Consider the following 24,135-nt stretch of genomic DNA (forward strand, 5'->3'; position numbering starts at 1 on the left):
TGCTTTTCAAATGTTCTTAACCACTCACTTTTTCAATCTTGGTAAATGTCTTTCTATAGTCCATACGGCTCCCCAGGAATGTTGGCTATATATGAACTGGTGATACTGAATTACTAATATTGTCCTACATGCAACTGAGGCAGTGCAGAAGACAAAACAGTACCAATATTAAATAAAATGCTCCAGTCTCTCTTGTATGTATCTTTACTTTTTTAAAAAAATTATTATTTTAGCTTAAGCATACCCTGAGATTATATGTATCTTTCAAAAGAAATGCTGAAGAAACAAACAAAACTCATTTAAACACTGGAAAGCATTCTGCTTGCTGGCCAAATAAAAGATGTATCATTCCATGGTCTAAGACACTATACCTAGTTGTAAACTTCTAAGTTCCTGGGAATGCTTACTTTACTGGAAGGAAAGGGACCTTGGAACATTTTTTTTTTTTTTTGAGACGGAGTCTCGCTCTGTCGCCCAGGCTGGAGTGCAGTGGCCCGATCTCAGCTCACTGCAAGCTCCGCCTCCCGGGTTTACGCCATTCTCCTGCCTCAGCCTCCCGAGTAGCTGGGACTACAGGCGCCCGCCACCTCGCCCGGCTAGTTAGGCTCTTCTAGCGCTTCCATTTTTGCCTTCTTAGTCCTTTGAAGATTAGGACTAAAGAAATGAAGGCGGTGGAATCCAGTCAGGGTGCAGGGTTGGAGGTGGGACGTGGAGGGCGCAAGGCCAGACCCCAGCAGATAAAGCCTAATCAGTCAGTCCCCACTTCCAACAGGGAGGAGGAGAACTTGGGTTTAAAAAAAAAAAAAAGGAAGAAAAGGAACCTGAAGAACAGATAAGGGGAGAAAAAGACAAAAGTAGCACGAAGCCAAAAGAGGGAAGAAGAGGTAGACAGGTTTAGGGACAGACTTGCACAAGCTTTAGACATTTAAAAATCACCAGCTCACCACAGAAAAGGGGAGGGAATTCGCACTAATTCAACATCTACTGTTGCCAGGAACTGAACTTTGCATTTTAATAACAATTACAATAAAAGCAGCTAATGTTCATTGACTGCTAGCTCTGAGATAAGTACTTTATAGATAATCTCAGTTAATCTTTTTCAATAACCCTATTATAAGGTAGGTACTCATAGTTCCTTATTGTGTAGACAGAGACACTAAAACCTAGAGAAAGTAACTAAATGTCCAAGTCTATTTAGCAAGTTGTGGAGTTGGCACATAAACATGGCCTGACTTTAAAGCAGGCTTTTCCTGGTTTTTTTTTTTTTTTTTTTTTTTTTTTTTTTTTTTTTTTGGTGGCAGGTAAGGTGCTGACAGACTGCTTTAAATTCTGATAAGAATCCTGATAGTCTTGCTACGGAAAATGAAATATGCATGAATACACAACAAATTAGGAGGACTCAACAGAAAGGCTATAGGGAATTTCCACACTTTAGAAAGAAGAAAAAGAATGCCTCCTGAAACTTAGTCTCAAACTATTGATTAGAGAAATACAAAGTTACCAGCAAGAGGCAGGAGGGCACACTGGACAGCATGAGATAGGATTAACTTTGTTAGATGTGTCAACACAATCTAAGAAAGGGCCCATCTGACAGAGGAGGCTTGGTTCACCATGAAAGATGAGAATGGTTAGTGGGTGGGGAAGTTGTGAGATCCCGTGAAATCCCGTGAAACACTGTCGAGGGAACAGAGGAACCTACTGGGCAAGGCCAAGCTTGGTAAGAACTGGAGATTTTGGGGTATCAATGAGTGATGTCATTAAAATTTGCCAATTGAAAAAAAATCTTTTCTCTGTTCAGATTTAACACTGGCTCAGAAACCTGCAGATTATAATTTGGTTACTCATGTAGGCCTCTCCTTTCCAGTGGAGAATATGCTGATTTGGTGATGTAATTTGCCATTTTAAATTAAGTGTGTCTTGATTATATATCTCATCCTGTCTGAGTTTGCTAAGTGTGGACCCACCTTAAAGACAGATATTCTCAGGGCTGATAAAAGCAGCAGAGCAGCCTGTGAGGCTGGGATACATGCAGGCCGGACATAAGTGGGTACACTGATGCCAGCCCGCCTTCCTCTGAGGACATCTGAACCTTCTGTAGCTATTCCTATTGTGTTTCTACTGTGAAAGATACTTGGTGACTGCCCTTAAGATTCAATGATGCAGTTTTCAAAGTGTGGCCCCTGGGGACCTCCCTTTTGAGGGTTTGTGAGCGTGCTGGTTGGGAGGGTCTGTGAAGTCAACATTATTTTCATTGTAGTATTAAGCCATCATTTGTTGTTTTCACTTTCATTTTTACACAGGTATACAGAGGTTATATGATGTGATATCACAACAGCCTCAAAGAGAGCACAGCAATGAGAACTCAGGTGTCACCTTTTAAGATGCACATAAAGAGGCTTGCAAAAACATAAAATACCACTTTCCTTGCTATTTTCTTCTTTTTGGAAATTGTTATAAGAACTTTTTTTTTTTCTTAGAGTTGAGGTCTTGCCTTGTCACTCAGGCTGGAGTGCAGTGGCTCAATCATAGCTCACTGCAGCCTCAAACTCCTGGGCTCAAGCGATTCTTCAACCTTAGCCATCCAAGTAGCTGGGACTACAGGCATGATCCACCACATCTGGCTATTTAAAACAATTTTTTTTTTTTTTTACATACTGGGTCTCACTATGTTGGGCAGGGTGGCCTCGAGCTCCTGGCCTCAAGTAATATTCCTGCCTCGGCCTCCAAAGATGCTGGGATTACAGGTGTGGGCCACCAGGCCTGGCATAAATGTATATTACAATAGGTTTATTATTGTTACATTTCTTGGTTTTAATTTCTGATAGTTAGGCTTAATGACCTTTTGACCTTTATGATGGTGTGAAAGTGATATGCATTCAGTAGAAACAGTACTTTGGTACAGTCTTCAATAAATTCCATGAGATAGTCAACAATTTATTATAAAAGAGTCTTTGTATTATTTCGCCCAAATGTAGACTAATTTAAGTGGTCTGAGCATGTTTAAGGTAGGCTAGACTAAGCTATGATGCTCAGTAGGTTTGGTGCATTAAATGCATTTTTGACTTATGAGATTTTCAATTTATGAGGGGTTTATCAGCATGTAGCCCCACTGTAAGTCAGGAAGGATCTGTATAGTAATTACAGGAGTACAAAGGGATTCTAAGACTAACTAGTGGCTACACAGCCCCAGACAGGTTGGCACAGGTCTCTCTGCAAACCTGAGCTTCCAGAGGGTTCCATGAGCCAGGATCCCACTGAGACCAAAGGCTTCTCCTGGGCCCTGTTTGTTTTTCTTATGCATATCCACCCATGGTTTTCCTTTATCTGTGTCTCACCTTTACTTCCATACAGTTCTGGAGGCAAATCATATGGCACAGGAAAGGTGGCCATTGGCTCCTGGCTGCCAGCGAAGAACTTCTGTTTCACTTTGAAATTGTCTAGACCCTGCAGACACACAGAGGAAATCTATGATTGCACCTCATTTTCTGGGCTAAAAAAAAAACACCCAGAAGGCCCCAAGAAGCAATAATATCTTTATGGTACCTAAATAAAGTTCAGATTATTTCGGAGCTATTTTCCATGTTCATAGGCAAATATATTTACAACCCCCCTGCCTCAAATTTTTTTTTCTAAACATAAGAGCTTTAATTTTCAGGAATTAAGTTATAGCAAAGTTTGCAAAAGTTTAACAAAGGATGCAAAGAAAAAAGAGAGACAATTTTGGATATGATAGCCCATTTCAACCAAACATTATGTACAGTTTGCAGAGAGTTTGTAGAACTCACTGTATAAAAATACCTCAAAATACTTCCAACATTGCTATAGTAACAGGCTGCCTGGAGTAAGAAGAAATAAAAGCTGCTTTCATGTATAATGAAAGTGTTCCAATATAATGTGACAGAAGTATAAAAATGAAAATTCTTTAAGACCTATCAAAATGGAAGGTTTATTCCAAGAACTCTAGAATAGGGTATTAATTTTAGATCTTAATCAGGGTGGAAGTGGAGGTTCTATATCTAGGCTGATGTTCACACTGCCACTTCCTTCCAACACAGGGCCTGCCGCAGTGCAGGTGCTTACCACATGACCGATGTGCCCCCTTGTGCTTCCATACATTGACCATCTCCTGCCCCTTTGTGGATTATCCTGGCATTCTGCTTGTCTGTCTGTCTCTCATTCCTTCTGTCCACCCATCCACACACATATCCACCCTTCAGATCCTCAATACGCACATACCCAACAGTGCTGATGTCTTAGGAACCCATAAAAAGAACAAAGACTGAGGTTCTTAGTCCCTGTAACTGTGCAACTTAGCAAGCGGAGGCTGGTCATGGGCGGTGTCAGAGAACACGGGGAGGTCCATGTTGACTGGGCTTCAGAAAATCTGGGTTCTAGCCTTTCCTCTGGCATTTACTAAGCTGAGTAAATAGCTGATGTCTGCACATTCGTTCATTTGACACTTTATTTCTCAAGTCCCTCTTCTGGGTCAGGCATGGTGCCAGGCACTGAGTGTGTAAGAGTTAACATAAACATCAACATCCTTGTCCTCATGGAGTATACAGTCTGATGGAGGGACATCAAATACATCTATAAAAGTAAAATAAAAATTACTATTTGTGTTAAGTGTTGCTAAGAAAAGCAAAAGAGTGCCATAAGAGACTAGCAGGCCTATTTTAGACTCGGCAGCAGGGGGTGATCAGTGGAAGACTCTCTGAAAGAAGCAACACCTTTATTAAACTCTGAAAGATGAGTAGAGCTTGGTCAGGTTGGAGAGGAAAGAATTATGTTGCAGGTGGAGGGAATAGCATCTGCAAAGGCCCAGAGGTGGCAAAGAGCCTGGCAAGCCCCAGGGACTAAAACAGATGTTCAGTGGGACAGCTGGCCACTTTTATTAGGTTTCTTTTTTTTTTTGGAGACAGAGTCTCACTTTGTCACCCAGGCTGGAGTGCAGTGGTGTGATCTCGGCTCACTGCAGCCTCTGTCGCCCAGGTTCAAGCAGTTCTCATGCCTCAGCCTCCTGAGTAACTGGGATTACAGGCGTGTGCCACCATGCCTGGCGGATTTTTGTAATTTTAGTGGAGATGGGGTTTCACCATGTTGTTCAGGCTGGTCTTGAACTCCTGGCCTCAAGTGATCCACCCACCTCAGGCTCTTAAAGTGCTGGGATTACAGGTGTGAGCCACTGCACCTGGCCTAGGTTTCAATTTCTGTGTTTGTAAAAGTGGGATAGGCTGGATGTGGTGGCTCATGCCTGTAATCCCAGCACTTTGGGAGGTCGAGGCAGGCAGATCACTTGAGGTCAGGAGTTCAAGATCAGCCTGGACAACATGGTGAAACCCCATCTCTGATTAAAAAAAATAATAATAATAACCAGGAGTGGTAGTGTGTGCCTGTAATCTCAGTTATTTGGGAGGCTGAGTCAGGAGAATAGCTTGAACCCAGAAGGCAGAGGCTGCAGTGAGACAAAATTATGCCACTGCACTCCAGGATGGGTGACAAAGTGAAACTCCACCTCAGATTAAAAAAAAAAAAAAAAAAAAGTAAAAGTGGGATAATCAAGGTTCTGGAGACATTACCATTTCTAACGTTAGCACCTAGCACAAAGTCCTGGTGCATAGTAGGTGTTCAAGAAATAGTGATCTGTAGAAATGGGACTAAAGTTCCTTTCCTGCTTATTTTATAAGCTTCTGCACAAGAGCAAATAGCACAACCTGTATGAAAGCATTTTGTGTATGTCAAGACCTACAGAAAGGTATGGGTTACAGCACTGATGAAGATGGTGACCAGTAATACAGTGAAAGGCAGGAGGTGGCAAACTCTACACAAAATAGGAAGAAATGCCCTTCTTCCAGTCATTTTCCTTATCCAAGAAGGATAAGGAAAGGCTTTGTAGAGGATATTTTAGCTAGGGCTTGAAAAATTGGTATAATTTTAATAAACAGAGAGATGATGGGAAGAATACCAAGCGTGAGAACAGGATAATCAAAGGCAGGGTGGGTGAAGCACAAAGCAGGCACGTCCCAGGAGGGCAAGGGCCCTGACACAGAGGAGGGGGACAGGGAAGACATGGAGGGCGGGCAGGCCAGCTCAGCAGCACCTGCCCCCAGGTGTCCCTGCTCACCTGACACCTTTGACACACTCTGGATCTGAGGAAGCCCTTAATTATCTCTTGCTTTTGCAGACTGCTTACTTGCTGTATGGTTCTAAGCAAGTTACTTAGCCTTTCTGTGCCTTGGTTTCCTAGCACCTAACTCATAGGGCTACTGTGAAGATATATAAGTTATTTAACAATGACTGGCCCATGGTACATATTCCAGGAAACAAATGAGTATAATTGTAAGTATTTTCAGAGCAATTCTCTGTGATGTAATCACTCCTATTTTACAGAGGAGGAAACATATTTGGAGGTTAAATAGTTGCCCAAGGCCATACAGCTATTAAAAGTGGCAAGGCTGGGCACAATGGCTCACACCTGTAATCCCAGCACTTTGGGAGGTCGAGGTGGGTGGATCACCTGAGGTCAGGAGTTCGAGACCACCCTGGCCAACATGGTGAAACCCTGTCTCTACTAAAAATACAAAAATTAGCCAGGCATGGAGGACTATGCCTGTAATCCCAGCTACTTGGGAGGCTGAGACAGGAGAATCGCTGGAACCCAGGAGGCGGAGGTTGCAGTGAGCTGAGATCACGCCACTGTACTCCAGACTGGATGACAGTGACAAAACCAAAACTCTGCCCTCCCCCCACCCAAGAAAAAGAAAAAAAACAAAACAAAACAACCTGGGCACGGTGGCTCATGCCTGTAATCCCAGCACTTTGTGAGGCCGAGGTGGGCAGATCACCTGAGGTCAGGAGTTTGAGACCAGCCTGGCCAACATGGAGAAACCCTGTCTCTACTAAAAATACAAAAAATTAGCCAGGTGTGGTGGTGGACACCTGTAATCCCACCTACTTGGGAGGCGGAAGCAGGAGAATCGCTTGAACCCGGAAGGCGGAGGTTGCAGTGAGCCAGGATGGCACCACTGCACTCCAGCCTGGGTGACAAAGCGAGACTCTGTCCCAAAAAAAAAAAAAAAAAAAAAAAAAAAAAAAGTTGGCGGGGCTGGAAATCATACCATGTCTGATTCTTGGTCTTACATTCCTTCCACCAAGCAAACAAATGGTCTCACATTCACCACCAGGAACTGTGACAAAGGAAGAATTCCTTGAAAATTTAAGGCAGGCAGGGTCAAGATGAGCCGAATTCTAGAAACCCTGGTATTTGGACATTTTAAAAAATAAAGAGGCCAGTGGTTGGGAAGTGATAACAAGTTAATGATTATTAAATACTTTTTTGGAGTTTCAGGTAAAATATGACTTCTCTCTTATTTAGCTCCTATTAGTACTGATATTTTCAAATGTATCATGGCCACAGGTTATGGCTCTTTATGGCCTGGGTGCAGATCTGAGGCTGTGTGCTCAACCCATGATTCCATTTTGTGATATTTGACTTCAGATGTGAGAAGGTTTGAACTATCCCTTTCTGACAGAAACCAATATGCTTTTATTTTGAATGCCATTTATGATCCAAATTCTAGGTTATTACAAAAAAGTACTACTTTTCCCCTTCAATCTGAATGTCAAATAATTTGAGGCTGTCTTCTAATGATCATTATTTCTATATCACAGTGGTATCACTTGGCATTTTGCGAAACAGAGGAAGGCACCCTCCCAGGCATAGATACTTAGAAGACAGTTAAGACAATAAGTTTATAAAACACCAGGTGAGAGGGTGGACATATATCACATATAAGAAATTGCTGGCTTTTCCTTTCTTCAGCTTTGGGAGTGAAAGAGCTGATTATCGCTGTGATGATTTAGGTTTAGCAGCTTAGCTCAATCATGGGGAACAGGAGGCATGCTTCAGTTTCAGTTAGAGATGTAATTTATGTTTTTATCTGCATCTATCTGAGTAGCAACCTCAAGTGGTAAAACCCTACACAAGGCATCAGGCTTTCCTGGATAAAACAGTGACAGCAGTTGAACTTCCCAGAAGGGGCACACTTAGTCAAAGATCAACTAATTGGCAAGGAAATAAATTACAGGAAGGTGGTGGCATCTTTCCTGCAAGGCATGATCACGACTGAAAGTGCTTCCAGCTAGGGGCTTAGGAAAAGCTTTGTGGAGAAGTGTAAACCTAACGGGATTTTGAAGGATGGGTTTTTGATAAGCAAAGGGGCTGTTTGTGTGGGGCTGGGGGAATGCAGTTCAGAAGGAAAGAAAAGAGTGCAACATCACAGAAGTGACATCAAGATTCTGATTTGACTGAAAACCCACAGAGTATCAGCCCCTGCTTTCAATCTTCTGTTGAACTGTGTGGCTTATACGCGATTGCTGCTACCGCTAATATCAACTGCAACCTTTACTGAGCACTTGGTAAGTACCAGGCACTGCTGTAAACACTTAGTAGGTTATAACTCTTGATCTCACATGAGATCCTATGAGTTACATTGTTTCCATTGTACAAGGAGAAAAAGGGGCCTACAGAAGTAGAGTAAGGGGGCCAAGTCTAACACAGCTTGTAAGCAGGATCCCAGCTCCTCTCTGTCTCACTTCAAAGTTCATTCTCTTTCTCTCATTTTGGCTCCTAGAGATCTGAGGTCCCTAAGGGATCTGTTCAATGTGTTCTCCCATATTCTCTTACCAAGTTACTTCAGAGTTTCTGAGGCAAAGAGCAGTAGAGCCCAGGATCACACTACTAGTAAAAAGGGGCCATTGCTGCTACAGCCTACGTGCCTTAATGTGCTAATACTTGTAGGTGGCTGCAGCCTGGGGGACATGCTGTTCCAGCTCACAGTGGACCTTGATGTCACACAAAGGAGTCTGGACATCATCTCGTGGGCCAAAGACTGCTGCTGCGGATTTAGGGGCAGAGGAACACAGACATTGACATGTGGGTAGAAACCCAGCAGTAGGCTGAAATGGGGAAAACAGGCAGGGAAGGGTCCATTCATCCAGGGGAGAGAGAAGGTGACGACCAGTAGGAACAGGCAGAGAAGTTCTCGCCAGGGCAGATGGTATAGGATGTGGACAGGTGAGAGGAAGGAGTAGAACGCAAGAGCTGTGGCTTTATTTGCTGGATGCGAGAATATCAGTGGGTACCAAGATACGCCATGTCAAATTGCTGCCCCTCTGTGGCCTCCTGGGAAACCCTGGGGGCCCACAACAGACGGGCTGGGCCCAAGGCAGGTAGGCAGGGCTAGTGTTGGAGGGAAGACAAAGAGAGGGTGAAGGTGGTGGCTTTTGTAAACTGTATTAGTTCTTCCAGCCAGAGTCACATCATAAGAGTGCATGTACTTGTGGTACACACCGTGTTCACAATGAAGAAGTTTAAACAGAACAGAGAAAAGAGAAACTAAAGACTTGACTTTTTGGAACCCACTAGCACAGGACCAAGTGACACTGGGGCTCAGAAGAGGCTGAGATCAGCACAGGGACACCTGGGCCACCTTCATCCGGAAGGAAGCAGTACTGGACCCTGATGCAGGCTTCTCAGATACCTATGTGCAATATTATTCCCAGAGGCAGGAGGAATTCTAGCCACAGTGCGCTAGACAGGCTCCAGTCCAGGGCCTACTCAGTGCCTGACAGAGTATGTGTTCAATAAACACCAAAGGAATGAGGTCCAAAGAGAGAAGTACTGGTACCTCCCTGATACATGCTCAGAGGCCTTCGGGTTTGGAATACAGCTACTGATCTTTGAAATAATCACAGCTTTCCTATATTGAGACTTTCTGAACCGTAGTCTAATTTAAAAGTTAAATACACTTAAAGGGACAACCCAGAAAACATTATATAATTGATAAATTGATTTTAGACCTGAAAAGAATAAAGTCTTTGATTTAAATTAACGAAGTTTTGTTAAGCGACTACTATATACCAAGCATCACTAAGTGTTGGACATACAAAGTCAAATGTACCTTGATGTGACTCTCCAAAGCTCTTGAAAGCATTCTTAGTCAAAGGGAAAGCTACTGACAACATACTGTACAAGTAAGGTTGCTCTTAAAAGGATGTATTTCCAGATTTATTCACTTAAAAGAACAAGAAAAAAATAGGAACACGTGGTACCAGGGACTTACAGCCTACAGATCAATCCCAGGGTTCAAATGGCATCTTTATCATGAATGGGAAACGCTGGTTCTCCACCTGCTGTATTTTTAGTTCACAGTAGTGTCACATCACATGGCAACTTGGTTCCAGAGTGACAGGCCCTAATCATGGCTGTGGGGAAGTAGAGAACTGCAGGATTCCTTTTCTAGGTGAGGCCTCTGCAGTGTGTGACACTGTGCCATTCTGGGCACTAAGCTTGACTATCGGCAACAATGGCTCCAAATGAGCCTCCCAGAACAGAGCAAGTGACACGGCCTACTGGTGAAGGACAAAAGTGGCAACTCTGGCTGCTGATAACTCAGACACGTGGGTGATGTGGACACAGAGTTCTACCAAGAGATATGAAGGAGGGCTGATCTCAAGGAAGTAAATTCTGGATGACGTCCAGCCTGAAGGATGTCTAAAAAATTCTGTATTAAGTAAGTCTATTTGGCAAACATGAAGCCAAAAACACTAAAAGGCATGTCTTGCTGGTACTGAACAGGGAAACCTAAAAAAAGATATTAATGCCTGGCCTCATTTTATGATAAACTGCATTCTTGTCAGTAAACATTTTAGGATTATGATACAGAAATCTTTTTTTATTTTTATCATTTTTTATTATTATTATACTTTAAGTTCTAAGGTACATGTGCACAAAGTGCAGGTTTGTTACATATGTATACATGTGCCATGTTGGTGTGCTGCACCCATTAACTGGTCGTTTACATTAGGTATATCTCCTAATGCTACCCCTCCCCGTCTCCCCACCCCACAACAGGCCCCATTGTGTGATGTTCCCCACCCTGTATCCAAGTGTTCTCATTGTTCAATTCCGACCTATGAGTGAGAACATGTGGTGTTTGGTTTTCTGTCCTTGCGATAGTTTGCTCAGAAGATACAGAAATCTTTAAGATATTTATTAAGTTAATTTATAGGGATTGGCATTTGTAAGTACTGCAGTGGACTCCTAAGTGTATGTGTATTTTAATTTCAAGACAGCTACAGATGAGCTATTCCATATTGCAAATTGCTTTACAACACAATTTGTGAACAGATTTAAGCACCTACTGCACACAATACCCACTGGACCAAAATCACAGTCTCCATACTGTTTCACACAATTCTCACATTGTTCGGTATGGGTCAATTTAAAGGAAACAACTTCAACTAACAGACACTTAGGAAAAGCCTCCCACATGACCCATTCAGCTCACTCTGGTCCAGAAGACACGAGTCGGTGGTCACAATGCAAAGTGGGATATGTGCTGAGCCCCAGGTTCTAGAAAGTTGTGGATGCAGAGGAGGGGTGCCTGGAGTGAATACAGGTGCAGCAGGCAGAGGTGGGGTGTAAAGGTGTCATTCTCAGTACAGATTATGGCTGGCTAGCAGGGTGGATCTGGCTTGTAGTGAGAGCCATGAGTTCTGCACAGCAGAAACAGTAAGTACCAGGAAGGAGACATTAGGAGTCGGAGCACGAAGGGGAAAAGCAGCCCCACTAAGGAGCCTGGATTCTGCCTTACAGGATCTCCAGCAGGTAACATAACCAGATCTGTGGTCTACAAGGCCCATTCCCACAGCATGGGTGTGGCCCAGGGAGGTGAAGTGGGGGCCATGGCAGTAACAGCTGACTCACCCAACATGTGATGTTGCGGGGGTAGTTCAGGGGGAACAAATTATCAAGCAGCATTAAGGAGTGAGAAATGACAAGATCTTTTGGGAGGCTGAGAAGGATCACTTGAGCCCAGCAGTTCAAGACCAGTCTGAGCAACATGGCAAAAAAATTAACAAGTCAGCTGGGCGTAGTAGCACACAGTTGTAGTCCCAGCTACTCAGGAGGCTAAAGTGAGAGGACTGCTTGAGCCTGGGAGGTCGAGACTGCAGTGAGCTATGATGGCACCACTGTACTCCAGCCTGGGCAACTGGGCAAGAGTCTGTCTTAAAGGAAAAAAAACAAAAAGAAAAGACATGCCAAGAGAGTGAGGTGAATGGTAACAGTGACTCATTAATAATCAGGTTTGTTCAACAGTGTGGCTTACGTGGCTAAGATGATGATTTTGATAATACATGCAATGTGCTATATCCTCGAGTACATTTTAAATAGTATAAATCATAATCCTAATTTCAGAGTTATATTTTATAAGATTCAAATTCTCTGAAAACTGGCCTGAGACCACTAGCCCTGCTTAAAAAAATGATGCCTTTCTACTATCCACGTGGAATCAAGGCCAGTGGTGTGTTCTGTTCTCCGGTCTCCTTCAGATTGGAATTCCAGCCTCTCACACCCACGCCCCATCCCCATTCCAGGCACACAGAACTGTTGGCTCTTTCCCACACACAGCCTGCACTATTATCTCTGTCTGGAAGCCTCCTCTTCCCTGACAGCAGGTTAAGCTCATACTCCTTTCTCAAGAGTGAGATCGAATGCCATCTCCTTAACAAAGCCTTTCCTAAGCCCCCCAGGCAGACTACATGGTCCCCCTTCTCAGAGCCCCTGTATTTTGAATGCCCCACACCCTACTTCTTGTCACATATTGTAATCACCGGTGTCTGTTTCCTCAACTTATCCATGCGTTTCCCGAGAACGAAGCCTCCACCTCATCCTTTATTCTCTCTGCAGGGGCCTGGAAGACAGCAGACACAGGGTGTGTGTGGGACTGAAGTGAGTGTGAAGGAGGGCAGTCCCAGGCCACTGGAACATTCAGGTAGGAGCCTGGGGTATGTTTTGAGGAGGGAACTGTCGAGCTGTTCCATTGGACAGCCTCTCTTTCACAAGCTAAGCGTCTCATTCCTGTACACGTATAAACTCAGCGAAATGACAAACTACCTCATGGCACAAATCCCTGGGTCATCCTCAAGGTCAAAACCATCAATGTTAATTTTGTGAAGGCCGAGCAAAGGTCTACTTTTTTTCCAGAAGCTTCACATATCAGTAGACAACATAGATGTTGTGATACAGACACTTCAAGTCTCCTGTATCAAAAAAACCCAACCCTTTTCACAGACTGACGAGACGCACATCAACTCACTTATGGGTGAAACCCCCTGGTAGTATCTACCCCTCAGGGTGACTTCCTCGCCCACATCCATCCTCCCTTCTCTGGAAACAGGCTCATTCTCTGGGGACAGAGCTGGGAGAGTCCTGAGTCATGGAGGGCAGATCTAGGCCTGAGGTGTCACTAGGAGGTGGAATGGCCAGCACCGGGCTGCACAGTCATGCTAGCTGCAGTAACCTAGGGAGAAGGGCCGCTGCTGAGTCCCCTAAGAGGGCCTGGCCCTGTCACTTCCAAGTCTCAGCTGCTCAGCAACTCCTCTGATCCCATGACATCCACCCCAGCATCTTTTCAGTAAACTCCTTTCATCTGTGGGCTTCTGTGGGCACAAATTGGTTTCTGTAACACACAACAAAGTCCTCTGGCTCTGCTCACTCAGGTAGGCACCTCCCTCAGGTCTCAGCCCCCGGCTCTCCCCCAGGAAGGATGTCTCTGCCTCATTGCTTAGGTGTATCAGGTGGCCATCTGACTCTATGACCACCCTGGCCAACTACCCTATGAGCTCCCTGGGAGGGGAAGGGTAAAGCCATTCTGTGTACCATCCACAATGCCTGATTAGAGCGCTCTGCCCAAGTCATTTGTGATTCACTGAAGGACACAGACAGCCCAACCAAAGGGACAATGGCTGATGAGAAGACAGGTACAGTGAGTGGGGCCTCACCAGGTTCATGATGGAAGCCTGCTGGAAAGCACTGTTCCAGGCTTTGTTTTTTGAGATGTGCTAACAAACTCTTGGAAAATCAGTTACAATCTTAGACTGTTAATTACGATGTCACCCTAATCGGGGCCTAGCTCTTGAATCTGTTGGCATAGTCTAGAAGGGGTGGAATCTGTTTTATATTCTTGTCTGACGGTCTTTATAAATAATGCAACCTCTATTTTACCCAGAATGTGCTATAATGGGGCTCTTTCTTACTCCAAAATATAGAAGAGCCCACCTATACAGTCAGTTTAGGCATTCCAAATGATTATTTCTTTTTCTCCATTAGCCTGCATTAATGGATAGTCAGAGAAAGAATACCTGGGGTAAAAAATGAACAGCTCAGAAGGGTTTAGAGGACCTGGAAGGGCAATACATTTCTTCCTATTAGCATTTTCATGATCAGCATTTTCATGGGCAGAACAGTTACAAAGGACCAGACTTTTGTAAATGCTGACAACAGAAGCCAAACAGGAGTGATGTGGAATTTATTCCAGTACTTATTATTGGGCGAGAACTCCAGCCTCAGTTATTATAAAAGCCACAGTCACTACAATCATACCTCCTACTGTTGTGACTTCATCGTTACCCAGAAGTTGTGTGATAAAGCTGAAATCTTATAACTAAAAGAGGTTATATAGTTTTGTAGTGAAACTGAGATGGAAAGAGAAAGAATGGATAGATTGGTGAGAAGAGGGGAGAGAAAGGGAGAAAAGAGCTCTTCACCTTAGCATGGGGTGAGAAACAGTGAGCAACGCTGGGGTGGGCTGGGAAGGTGGGTGCTCTCCAGCGTGCCTTAAGACTGGATTAGGCGGTGGCTCACACCTGTAATCCCACTTTGGGATGCTGAGGCAGGCAGATCACTTGAGGCCAGGAATTGGAGACCTGGCCAACATGGTGAAACCCCGTGTCTATCAAAAATACAAGAATTAGCTGGGCGTGGTGGCAGGCGCCTGTAGCCCCAGCTACTGGGGAGGCTGATGCAGGAAGATCGCTTGAATCCTGTAGGTGGAGGTTGCAGTGAGTTGAGATTGTGCCACTGCATTCCAGCCTGGGCAACAGAGTGAGACTCTGTCTTAAAAAACAAAAACAAAAACAAAAAAAACCGGATTAGTCCAGATTGAAGTCTGAGGACAAGCACACACCAACTCCTCAGCTAAATCTTCTGGTCCAGTCACAGTCGTCCACAATGGCGCTCTGTCATGGGTGTTTGTCATAAATTCAACTATAGCCAGTTGAGGGTGGTGGGGGGGAAGGGAAGGGAAGAACGGAGGGAGGGAGGGAGGGAAGAAGGGAAGGAAGGAAGGAGGAAAGGAAGGAGGGAGGGAGGGAGGGAGGGAGGGAGGGAGGGAAGGAAGGAAGGAAGGAAGGAAGGAAGGAAGGAAGGAAGGAAGGAAGGAAGGAAGGAAGGAAAAGGCATTAGCCATCTCATTGTGTGGGTGAAGCATCAGCCATCTCATTGTGTGGGTGATTCTAAGTGTGTGCCCACAGTGACAGGAAGGGAAGAAGGGAGGAAGAAAGGGAGGGAGAGAGGGAGGAAGGAAGGAAGAAGCATCAGCCATCTCATCGTGTGGGCGATTCTGTGTGTGTGTGCGCACGGTGAGTATGAGGAAGTGACATGGGAGATCTTAGTCCATGTGCCTCTTATGGTGGGAATGTCTCTCTGGGTCAAGTGTGATTCTAGCATTTAGAGATAACAGATGGCTTATACACCCCAGTCCCTATGTGCAAGCCACTCCTTCTGGTGTTTGGACACAGAAACCTCAAGTGGCTCCAGAGCTGGGAGACAAGCTGGCTGTGCTGGACATCTCGAGAGACCACTTCGACATGGTGCTTTTCTAGGGGGCTTACTGGGCCAGAGGCATATGTCCTTTGTGCCACCCCCTGGCCCCGCCTGGCCAAACTCTAGACGATGATGTGAACCAATTTCTGCTTCCCAGTTTGTGCTACTACTAATTCCTTTCCAACAGTGATGCCATTCCCACCTCTCTTTATACAGCCTATATCCTAAGCATCTTTCAAATACTCTGCCAAGCTCTCCTGCTTCCCAACTTCATCATCCAGTCACCCCTACCTAAAACATCTTGTGATTGATTGGGCCATTCCTTTGGTGACTTGTCATCTACCACCTTGAGATAAATCTTCACATTGTAGTTTGCAATATTTATTTTAAATGTTATTAATTTTGCTGGAAGCACACAGTCAATTCCTAATCAAGTACATGCCTTGAGAGCAGGTATTCCGCTGCGCCCAGACTGGTGAGTGTTCAGTAAGCTCAGAGGTACAGACCAGTGGTTAAGAGTGCAGGCTCTGGGTAAGAATCCTGACTGTTTCCTGCTAACCTTAGGCAAGCTGTTGTGACTAAAGGAAGAGAACACAAAACCCAAATCATTTCACATGTGACCCACTGTGCGTTGCAAGTGTAAACTTACAAATGCTGAAGGGAGGAAAAGGACCCCAAGCTCGTAGGAGCGGATCATCAGCTGGGTGCCATTCTTCTCCAGTGCTCCCCAGGCGGCCTTGGACAGATTCGCGCTGCAGAGGCAAGGACACAGAAAGGGCTGACTCAGGGAGGCATCTCAGTGTGGGTCAAACTTCCACAGCTGCAAGAGCACTGGTCAAAAAAATATATAGCTGCAATCACATTCATTCATTTTCTAGCAGAGCTGCTGCATTTTTGAAAAGAGAATTTAAATCCTGCTGTTCTCTAATCCTCAAGATTTATCTAATTGCTAATTTGGGATAGCTTCACCCTCATCTGCATTTTCCTGAGGGCAGCTATTAAAATAATTATCTTTCCTTAGATTTTATTTTTTTCTTTCTAAAGCCCCTTTTCTTTTCACGATCCTGGAGTAGCCAGGATTTCTGGTTTTGTTGTATATAAAACCAGCATTTAAGAAAAAAGTTAATATTATCTTATGCAGTAATATCTTAAGCTTCATATTTCCTTTTTCAGTTTTTTTGCCAGGTAGTGCTAATTTCTACTTTCAATGTGAAGAAAACAGCTCTGAGAGCAATAGACTGTTATTTGTATCTAGAAAGAAATGGTACATTCAGAATGATGTTTTATATGTTCAAAGAGTTGTAGCTAAAAAATCACGGTACAAGTCAGGCATAGTGGCTCACTCCTGTAATCCCAGCATTTTGGGAGGCCGAGGTGGGCAGACCACTTAAACCCAGGATCAGCCTGGGAAAGATGGCAAAACCACATTTGTACAAAACATTAGCCAGGCATGGTGACGCGAACCTACAGTCCTAGCTACTTGGAAGGCTGAGGTGGGAGGATCGCTTCAGCCTGGGAGGTGGAGGTTGCAGCGAGTGGAGATCGTACCACCACACTCCAGCCTGGAAGACAGTAAGACCTCGTCTCAAGAAAAAGAAAAAAAAATCAAGCAATGTGTCAGAGATTAACATAAACCCACAATAAACATTTTTTTCAGTTAGGTTCACCCAAGTTCTATTTTATTTTTAAAACTTATAAACCTCAGCTATTCAGAAAACTCTTTACAGCCTGACTTTGTGGATGACTGGGACTTTTTCAAGATTCACTCACTGGTGCACCAAGTATGTTTTCTGAGTTATGTGCTGGAACTATTGTCTGCTGGAATTGGAGAGTCAAACAAAAACAATGACCAAGTAAGATAAAAAGAGTAATGTTTGTTAAGGGTTCTATGGGAACAGAGAAAGAAGAAGGTGGAAATCAGAGCTAAGGAAAAATCTTGAAGCGATTAGGCTGACTTAAGAAAACAGAGCATTATTTACAAACTTTCCTGGCTTCCTAAATGAACCATATTGAGGACAGGAAACCTTTGCACAAGGACCACGATCATAAACATCACTGTCTGTGACGTCGTTGAGACATTAAGTGAAGAGGAAGCTGATGTTTATGATAAAGTGGTATTATGATTCTAGGAAAAAACCTTTTTTTAAAAGTCCAAGATGACATCTTGCTTTTAGGTCTTTGACCTGTTAGTAAAACCAGGTCATCTCCTTGGCAAAGAGAAAAGTCTAAAGGCAAAACCAACCAGTGGGTCTAAGGTGTTTTTCTCACTTTTTAGATGATCACTTTCTAGCCAACTCTTGACTATCAGTATCATGACAACACAGAGGTATCTTCTGGAAGGCTGTTCTCATTCTTTCCCGATGAGTTGTGTTTTCTTAGCATTCCAAGATTTGAGGGCTTATTCCAAAGTAAAGTTCAAAAGAGATCACAAGGACAGCCTTTCAGATGGCTTCCTCCAATCCCTCCTTGTATTTGGCTTCTAACAGATTTCTAAGCATCTGGAACCTTAGAAACTCTACCGTGAACACTGAGAACCTGAAAGTCACTTGCAGGTTGTCTAGGTGATAAATCAACATTCCGTGACATATCTTTAACAACTTTTTACATTCTGGGTAATACTTTGAATCACTGGCACCTGGGGCAGCCAGGAACATGGGGTATTTCCAAACTCTTGTGGGGTGGGGGGGCAGGGGGTGGGGTGTGTGTGTGTGCGCACACGTGGGCGTCATGTACAGCAAAAGCACCATGTCTTTCATGAGGCACAGCGACACCATAGGACTCTCTTGCTCCCATAACTCCAAAGGAGTTCTAGCTTCTGTTCTCCACATGGAATCCATCGTCCATTGCCTGTCCTGGCTTCTGTTGAGAACTTGTTTTCACCATTTTGTTCCCCCTGCCCTCGTTCTTCCATTGTTCTTTTGTCTACTGGACTGGGCAGCTTTCTCTCCCAAGTGCTATGGTTTATGTTGTTGTTGGATACTGAGGGATGCTTCATCACTAAAGAGGGGTGGGGCATTTAATTTACTTTAGATCCTTAGGGTAGAACTCTGGAGGTCCCATGGTCTACCATTCCACCAGAAACACTACCCACCAAACACTTAATAAAGTCATGATGAATAAGACAGTAGCTTCTGGGGGTGTATCAGTCAGGGTTCAATCACAGAAACATAACTAGGAAATTGTGTGTGTGTATATATATATATGTATATATATGTGTGTGTGTGTGTGTGTGTATTTCTTACAGGAATTTATTATCATGTAATTGTAGGAGCTGGTTAAAGTCTTTATAAGGCTGTTATCTTTGTCCTGATGCTGGAGCTAGAAGTCTACAGGGCAGGCAGAAGCCAGAGGAGGATAAGCATAAAGTGGAGAATAACTAGCTGGAGCCACAGGCATGGACTGAAGACTGTGAGGACTGAAAACCACGTAGTTTTTGTGCCTCTGGCACTGCAGGTGTGGATGTCTTGCAAAAGAGAGGACCTTCATCACAGAAAAAATACACACGTGGTGAGGGCCAGGAGTTAGAAAAGCTGAAGGAGGACGTGAGGGGATGTGAGGTCCAGCTTCTGCTGGACACAGTGACAACGCTGAGTTATAAAAATGGCTGCTGTCTCAGCTGGGCGCAGTGGCTCACGCCTGTAATCCCAGCACTTTGGGAGGCCGAAGCAGCAGATCATCTGAGGTTGAGAGTTTGAGACTAGCTTGACCAACATGGAGAAACCCTGTCTCCACTAAAAATACAAAATTAGCCAGGTGTGGTGGTACATACCCGTAATCCCAGCTACTCAGGAGGCTGAGGCAGGAGAATCGCTTGAACCCTGGAGGAGGAGGTTGCTGTGGGGCAAGATCGCACCACTGCACTCTAGCCTGGGCAATAAAGGCGAAACTCCATCTCAAAAAAATAAAAAATAAAAAATAAAAAGGCTGCTGTATCACATTTGCTCTCCAAATATAAGAATCTCCCTTGGGGCCCACCTAATTGAAAACATACAAGAAAGGGAATTCTGGAAATTGTGGTTGAGGGTAGACAAGTTGACCATTACTAAGTGTTAGGGACTGAATGTTTTGTCCTTCAGAATTCATATGTTGAAATCCTAACCCCCAATGTGATGGTGTCAGGAGCAGAGGCTTTGGGTTAGTTATGTCATGAGGATGGGGTCCTCATGAATGAGACTGGTGCCCTTATAAAGGAGACCCCAGAGAGCTGCCTTGCCCGCTTTCTACCTTGTGAGGACACAGTGAGAGCTCAGCAGGCTGCAGCCCAGAAGAGGGCCCTCACTGGTACCTGGCCATGCTGACACCCTGACATTGAACTTTCATTCTCTAGAACTATGAAATATATTTATAAGCTGCTCTGTATAGCAGTCTGAGCTGAATGAGGCACCAAGCCACCACAGCTAAGTTGACCAATGATCTGTTGCTCAATTAGGCAGTTTATCATCCCCTTGCCTACAAGGAGTGCAAATGGTGGTAGAATGCCCTGCCACGGGGCTTGTGAGGTGTGACTGTTTATCACAGGTTTGACCTCAGTCCCCAATATGAATATTTTGTCCCAAACATTACATTTTTAAGAGTAAACTTGATAAGGTATGACAAAAAAATTCCTACAGGAAATCTCAGGAGAGCACAGGAATGGCATGTGAGGCACATGGAGAAGGCAGGCAGGCACATGCTGAGAAGAGAGCCCTGGACCCTGAATCAGGAGCAGTTTGTGTCTCGGCTTCCCCACTCACTGTGACTCCTTAAGCCACTCCTCTCCTCCCTGGGCTTTAGGTTCCTGTCTCCAGAATGAGGGCTGTCAGCCTGTGAGACCGAAAATCCCTTTCCAGGCTAGAGTTTACAATGATGAGAGACACCCATGCTCACGTGAACTACAGTGTTCCCCTCCAGTGATGCAGTCTCACCCTAAGGTAAAATCTCTGAGTTTCACTGGAGGTTTACCACTGGGGAGTACTTGTTGCATGTTCATGATAACACATGGGGGAAACAACTGCCTAAGAAAGGAAGTGGGGAGCTATGAAGATGACCTCTGGGCCAAACCCTGCTCCACGCATTTTTCAAAACCTGAACTTTGGTAACGGGAACAGTTGCCATCACCAATGCCTGCTTAAACACCAATTAGAGTGGCTGATTAGATTCACTTTTAAGTTTTTTTTTTTAGAAGATGTACAAGTCCCCAAGGATGACTGCTGTTATGGGAACATATGTCCACTGATAAAATATTTCTTTTCATCATTAATTACTTAACAGTCTAGGCAGCAGCAGCAGCACAAAGAGTACAGAGACAATGTACAGACTGAGGCTTTGGCCACCACACTTCTAGAGGACCAGGGATGAGGGGACAAACATGTTCACGGACAGCTGCAATAAAACAGAATGTTAACAGCGGGTGCTGGAGAAGATGGAGACCAAGCAGCTGTACGGATGTGGACGGGAAACCATGACTCCAGCCAATGCTGCTGTTGTCCCTTTCCTAAAACTCCACAGCAGTGTGTGTGCCACAAACACAGACATTGTAGGTTTCCTTCCATTTTGCATTCTCTGTAGGTTTTCTTGTATCACTCTTAGGTTCTGTTTTATGGATTGAAAAGACATTTCACCAGTGATGTGTAAAGATATTCTCACTGTAAAAGATTCAAGTTGTATGCAGGTATACACAGGGACATAATCTTTAATTTTGATAGATTCTGTCCAATTTCTGTCTCAAGCATCTATCCTATTTAGATTATTAGCAATAGTGTATAGAAGTATGCTTTTCTCAGACTCTTGAGAACACTAGGTGGATAGTATCTATTAAAAGTTTTACAAGTCTAATAGGTAAAATATGTCTAATTTAAATTTGACATCTCTGATTACTAAACAATATTAAATACTGTATTAGTCTGTTCTCATGTAGCCAATAAAGACATACCCAAGACTGGGTAATTTATAAAGGAAAGAGGTTTAATGGACTCGCAGTTCCAACATGGCTAGAGAGGCCTTGCAATCATGGCAGAAGGCAAGGAGGAACAAGTCACATCTGATAAGGATGGTAGCAGGCAAAGAGAGAAAATGAGAGCCAAGTAAAAGAGGTTTCCTCTTATAAAACCATCAGATCTCATGAGACTTACTCAGTACCATGAGAACAGTATGGGGGAAACTGCCCCCACTGTGTCCCCCTCACAACATGTGAGAATTGTGGGAGCTACAATTCAAAATGAGATTTGGGTGGGGACACAGCCAAACCATATCAAGTATTTTTAACTGTATCTACTTGTATTAGTCTGTTCTCTCACTGCTAATGAAGAAATACCCGAGGCTGGATAATTTACAAAGGAAAGGAGGTTTAATGGACTCACAGTTGCACATGGCTGAGGAGGCCTCACAATCATAGCAGAAGGCAAAGGAGGAGCAAAGGCACATCTTACATGGTGGCAGGCAAGAGAGCGTGTGCAGGGGAACTGCCTTTTATAAAACCATCAGATCTCGTGAGACCTATTCACTATCACGAGAACTGCCTGGGAAAACCCACCCCTGTGATTCAATTACCTCCCACCAGGTCCCTCCCATGACACATGGGAATTATGGAAGCTACAGTTCAAGATGAGATTTGGGTGAAGACACAGAGCCAAACCATATCATGCCACCCTTTACCCCTCCCAAATCTCATGTTCTCACATTTCAAAACCAATCATGCCTTCCCAACAGCCTCCCAAAGTTTAAACTCATTTCAGCATTAATTCAAAAGTCCATAGTCTGAAGACTCATCTGAGACAAAGTACATCCCTTCTGCCTATGACCCTGTAAAACCAACAGCAAGTTAGTTACTTCCTAAATACAATGTGGGTACAGGCATTGGGTAAATACAGCCATTCTAAATGGGAGAAATTCGCCAAAACACAGGGGCTACAGGCCCCATGCAAGTCCAAAATCTGGCAGGGCAGTCAAATCTTAAAGCTCCAAAATGATCTCCTTTGACTCCATGTCTCATATCCAGGTCACGCTGATGCAAGAGGTAGGCTACCACGGCCTTGGACAGGCTCTGCCCCTGTAACTTTGCAGGGCATAGCCCCCCTTCTTGGCTGCTTTCAGGGGCTGGCATTGAGTGTCTGCTGCTTTTCCAGGCCCACCATGCAAGCTGTGGGCTCCTACCCCACATTTCCCTTCTGCACTGCCCTAGCAGAGGTTCTCCATGAGGGTTCCACCCCTGCAGCACACCTCTGAAGCAATGGCCTTGCAGGTACACAGAAGTTAAGAATTGAAGTTTGGGAACCTCTACCTACATTTCAGAGGATGTAGGGAAACGCCTGGATGTCCAGGCAGAAGTTTGCTGCAGGGATGGGGCCCTCATGGAGAACCTCTGCTATGGCAGTGTAGAAGGAAATTATGGGGTCAGAGGCCCCACAGAGTCCCCATTGGGGCACTGCCTACTGGAGCTGTGAGAAGAGTCACCATCCTTCAGATCGCAGAATTGTAGATCCACTGACAGCTTGCACCATGTGCCTGGAAAAGCCATAAACACTTAATGCCATGTTTTAATGCCATGGAGTCCCCTATGCTCCAGTTCCCAAAAAGTTTCTCATCTCCCTCTAGGAATATGTTAGCCTAGACTTCATTGTCCATATCACTATCAGCATTTTGGTCAAAGTCATTCAACAAGTCTTTAGGAAGTTCCAAACTTTCCCACATCTTCCTGTCTTCCGAGCCCTCCAAGTCTCTAGGAAGTTGCCACTTTCTCACATTTTCCTGTCTTCTTCTGAGCCCTCCAAACTGTTCCAACCTCTGCCTGTTACCCAGTTCCAAAGTTGCTTCCACATTTTTGGGTATCCTTATAGCAGCACTCCACTCTACTGGTAGCAATTTACTATAACATCTGTTCTCTCACTGCTAATAAAGACATACCCAAGACTGGGTAATTTATAAACGAAAGGAGGTTTAATGGACTCACGGTTCCACATGGCTGGGGATGCTTCACAATCATGGCAGGAGGAGGAGGAGCAAAGGCATGCCTTACATGGTGGCAGGCAAGAGTGTGTGTGCAGAGAAACTGCCCTTTATAAAACCATCAGATCTCATGAGACATATTCACTATCATGAGAACAGCACAGGGAAACCCACCCCCATGACTGAATTACCTCCTACCAGATCCCCTCCATGACACGTGGGGATTATGGGTGCTACAATTCAAGATGAGATTTGGGTGGGGATACAGTCAGCCCATATCACTACTGAATGCTGATGTTTACTTCTGTGGAGTATTAATTTTTAAACTATGATACTGTTTTTTTCTCTTGATATGCAGTGCCCATTAGTTTCCTGCTGCTGCTCTAACAAAATGCCACAAATTTAATGACTTAAAACAAAGATTCATTATCTTACACAAAGTAAAGTAAAATTAAAGTGTTAGGAGTGTTGTGTTTCTTCTGGAGGCCCTCAGGAAGAATTCATTTCCTTGCCTTTTCTAGTTCTAGAGGCTGCCTGCATTCCCC

The 24,135-nt window shown here is 44.3% G+C and overlaps 2 protein-coding genes across 4 annotated transcripts in view; both read right to left on the bottom strand.

The window, feature by feature from the left end:
- Positions 1-24,135, bottom strand: part of PSMC1 (proteasome 26S subunit, ATPase 1) — a 1,015,066-nt gene that overhangs the window by 224,721 nt on the left and 766,210 nt on the right. The gene's annotated exons all lie outside the window — the stretch shown is intronic.
- TDP1 (tyrosyl-DNA phosphodiesterase 1) overlaps positions 1-24,135 on the bottom strand; it is a 95,254-nt gene that overhangs the window by 8,628 nt on the left and 62,491 nt on the right. For 2 of the 3 annotated variants that reach the window (XM_050799072.1, XM_050799073.1), the window contains exons 14-15: positions 16,317-16,419; positions 2,918-3,444 (exon numbers count right to left, since the gene is read on the bottom strand). In XM_050799072.1, the coding sequence (XP_050655029.1) occupies positions 3,166-3,444; positions 16,317-16,419 (382 nt within the window). In that variant the 3' untranslated portion in view covers positions 2,918-3,165. Of the gene's footprint in view, positions 1-2,917; positions 3,445-16,316; positions 16,420-24,135 lie in introns of those variants that run through there. The other variant, XM_050799074.1, reaches the window with a different exon arrangement.

This window comes from Macaca thibetana, chromosome 7, assembly GCF_024542745.1.
Source record: "Macaca thibetana thibetana isolate TM-01 chromosome 7, ASM2454274v1, whole genome shotgun sequence".
NCBI classification, from domain to species: domain Eukaryota; kingdom Metazoa; phylum Chordata; class Mammalia; order Primates; family Cercopithecidae; genus Macaca; species Macaca thibetana.